Consider the following 3,986-nt stretch of genomic DNA (forward strand, 5'->3'; position numbering starts at 1 on the left):
TAATTAACCAGGCTTTTGAACTCTTGCGACATAATTTTAATCCTTAAACCAGTGAGACAACACGCATAATTGGCTTTCTGGGTTGTTCTTTTTATTTCTGAAGGCTGATTATCTCATAAAAATGTAAACAGCTACCACTGAGAGGTACTGCATAGAAGCCGTGTTCACCAGTGGATCACAGTGTAGTATGGAGACTGATTACTGCAAGTACACTTGCTGTTTTTATTATACATCCAAAACCAGTATATATATATATATATATGAGAAAACAACCTGAGAACAGGTGGCTAATAGAAAAAGTGACAGGATTAATATGAAACACTAAAGCAGAAAATGTTTACAAAGTTGTTAAAAGATTCAGAGGATACAGGCATGAAAAGTTTGTATTTAAACTCTGGATGTGATGGAGCCATGTTCTTGTCAATGGTGTACATGTCACAAACTGAGTTTCCACTGTTTCTTGGAAACGTACATGTGACAAATGCATGCTGCATCATGGCTGCTTTTTAATTACTGAACGTAACCTTTTGTCTGTATACTCTGAATAGTGTTAATTGACAGAGAAACAACTATATTAATTAGGGATGCACAATCTTATCGGCATGGTATCGCAACGGTTGATATTAGCGATAAAGTTAAATATTGGACATCGGTCATACCATCAAAATAACTCACCCGATATAAAAGGCGCCCTGTGATGAACCTGTCCAGGGTGTCCCCTGCCCCTCGCACAGTGATTGCTGAACATGGGCACTGGCGACTCCCGTGACCCAAAAATGGAAGAAGCGGGTAAAGATGATGGATGGATACAAAAGGCTTCTGTTTTCAGTTATTTTTTTATTTAAGAAACTGTCAAGTATATCTATTAATGCACTACTACTTGTGCTTTTCACTTGCCACTTGAGAACAGGTTGAGTTTAGAATTGTGAAAATTTACAAATTTGAACTGTTCGAATGATGCCATTGTGTTAGAGAGAGCAAATGTCATGAATAAATTTGACATTAAACATAATTCAAGTTGAAGTGTTACTTCATTTTCAACCCCCTTTTTGACATCTGCATTTGGCAGCAGACAAAACTGACAAAGACCATGCAGAATAATGAAGTATTTTAATTCAACAGCAGAGAAAGCTATGTAGTCTCTGTAAGTAGGTCTAGGGGAAAAAATATCCGTATTGGTTTCGGCTATTGGCCAAATAAGTTTTGACACATTAGCATATCGGATATCAGCCAAAAATTCAATATCGTGCATCCCTAATATTAAGGATTATGCTCCCTTACACATGTAGAGGTTTAAAATATAGAAAGAAGAAAGTTGTGTTGAAAGTCTAACTCAAACGTGGTTTTAAATAAAATGTCCTTTCACGATGACATCTACTTTATACACACACAAAAGCTTTTTTTTAATTTATTTTAAATCAATTCCACAGTATCTGGTCAATAAATGTATTTGTGGGTATTGTCTCTGCAAAATCCACCTCCACGTGTGTTCAAATGGTTCTCTTTAAAGTCATGATATCTGACACAGTGGAGCTGCGGCTGAGTTACAAACGTTCGTTAATAAAAGTCATCAGCACAATTTCAAAAACTTCAACCGCAAGCCAAGAGTGGAACTAAAGGTCCCAGAATTAAAGAATTACACCCAGTGTGTTGTTCTGTTCAAACACATTATAACACCAACAGAGTTGTGTAAAATTAATCAAGGTGTCCTTTAGTTGGGTCTCCGTGTCCCGTGACAATAACACTGTGTAATGTGCAATCTGCAGCTCCTGGAAGCAACGATGGCTCTTTTTAATCTGAATGTGCCTTAATGTGTTAATGCACCGTTGTAAGACATGCACAAATGTAGTTCTTGTACTGACCTCTGGCTGGGATGAATGAGCTGTATTAAAAGAAATTAGAGGTGGGGAAAAAAAGGGGAAAGTGTGAGTTGCTTCACACTGTGACAGTCAGTGAATTAAAGATGGCCTCCATGCTGAGGACAGAAACACAGTGGCGTGGGTTAACAGTGGCTGGTTAAAGGGGAAACACTCACTGAAAACCTGATACATGTGGAAAATCTCAATGTGGTTTAGTATATGGACAAAAACAATCAAACATCAAACTGAATGACTATTTGGCTTGTTGGTTGAACTGATGAATGGATGAGTAGGTAACTAATAAGGCTCATCATATGATTGAATTTTCAGCAAAATATCATTTATCTGACTTGCTTGACCAGATGACAGCTGATAATGAGATTTATATATCCGGACAAAGTTCGACTTAAAAGTCTGACCATCCGGACTGATAGCTGTTTGGCTGAAACAAACAAGGTCAGAAGTTGTCAGCTTCCAAACAAAAATACAGAGTGGAGCCGTCATGTGGTTTACGGAGCGTGGTTGACAGGTTGAGGTCCTTTGGTCACGGTGATGAGGAGAGGATAGTGGATGTTCTCATCGTATGCTTGTTTTCCTTCTCGCAGCATCTGAAAAAGCAACATATGCAATAACTAAACACAGCAACACACTAACATGTTTTATGTTTCCCTGATTTCAATAAAAGCCAACCTTGTTGACGAGCAGAAGAGGAGGTAAAGGGATTAAGCTGTTGTCATATTTATCATGCGTTTACGATTTATGTTAACTGCTGCCATGAAAGGGTGGCAATCCTGTAATTGTGTGTGTGTATGTGGTCTGTTTGTTAGCAAAAAAATCTCCTGATTGAGTGGATGCATTTTAATGAAATTCTCAGAAAGTACGGTAACTAAATGAAAACACTTCAGTACTTCAGTCTGGACCACTTAATGTTCAGCATAAGATGATTTTTATTTTAATGGATGAAACTTGACTGCAGTAAGGATACACTAATTCTAGCATTTTTTTAATGCATTTGTATTGAAAATGGGTTTGATATTACTGCAACAAAAACACATGAAATTAGGGCTGCAACAACGAATCGATAAAATGGATAAAAAAATCAATTTTTAAAAGTGTTGGCAATGAATTTCATTATCGATATGTTGTGCCGTGCGATTATGCGTCTTTCACGGCGTTGCGGAGTCATTTTCTTCACCCGCAGAGCATTATCAATGCTAGCTGACTAAAAAAAGTTTAAAAAACAAAACAAAAACTGCAGAGTGAGTTGAACGGAGCGAGGCAGAAGCAGAGCAGAGGTGGTGTTTTCAAAGTAATTTAAGTAAATTTTACAAATGACCAACGCCGAGAAAACGGTTCGACACAAGTCCTCAAAAGTGTGGGAGCACTTCACGCTTCACAAAGTTTAAAAAATGCGTAACATGCAGCTTTGAAAAGTGACAACATGACACGGGAGCACCACGGTGAAACGTAACCATGTCGGAGTCATTGATGAGGATGAAGGAGTTCAGCAGCCGGTAAGTCTCTACAATATCTGGCATTTGTTCTGTTTCCAAGAGAGAAAACATAACGTCAGTCTCTGGTAGCTTAGGGGGAGTGGTGGCACAGAGGTTAGAGAAGGTGGGCCTGTGATCGGAAGATCGCCGGATCAAGCCCCGGTACCGACAACATCAAAAATGTGGGTGGGGTAGGTAAAGCCCACACACCTGCCTCCACCCTCATTCGCCACACTCTGGGTCCATGAGCAAGGCCCTTAACCCCCATCTGCTCCCTAAACAGGTCTCTCTTGAAAATGAGTTATCATGGCTAACCTGTATAAATAAAGGTTAAATGATGCTGCTGGTTGTTTATCTGATTAATGACAGTGATAGAGAACGTGTGTGTTACTTTTTATTTCAATTTAATTTGTACAAGCAGTGTTTGAATGTGATTTATACATCTAACACAAAGATGGTAATAATGTACTGATTATGCTTCACATTTTAATTTACCAGCAAAGTCTGACTGAAGACACTGCATTGTATGGAATTAAGGCAGGATGGATTGCATTTAATATATATATATATATATATATATATATATATGTGTGTGTGTGTGTGTGTGTGTGTGTGTGTGTGTGTGTGTGTGTGT

The 3,986-nt window shown here is 38.4% G+C and overlaps 1 protein-coding gene across 1 annotated transcript in view; it reads right to left on the reverse strand.

The window, feature by feature from the left end:
• Window positions 1-2,368: 2,368 nt before the first annotated feature.
• The window catches only part of camkmt (calmodulin-lysine N-methyltransferase), a 133,033-nt gene continuing 131,415 nt past the window's right edge, over window positions 2,369-3,986 (reverse strand). The window contains exon 11 of the mRNA XM_037697436.1: window positions 2,369-2,467. Coding sequence (XP_037553364.1) covers window positions 2,369-2,467 — 99 coding nt within the window. The remainder of the gene's footprint in view (window positions 2,468-3,986) is intronic.

Source organism: Nematolebias whitei, chromosome 1 (genome assembly GCF_014905685.2).
Source record: "Nematolebias whitei isolate Nwh7 chromosome 1, NemWhi1, whole genome shotgun sequence".
NCBI classification, from domain to species: Eukaryota; Metazoa; Chordata; class Actinopteri; order Cyprinodontiformes; family Rivulidae; genus Nematolebias; species Nematolebias whitei.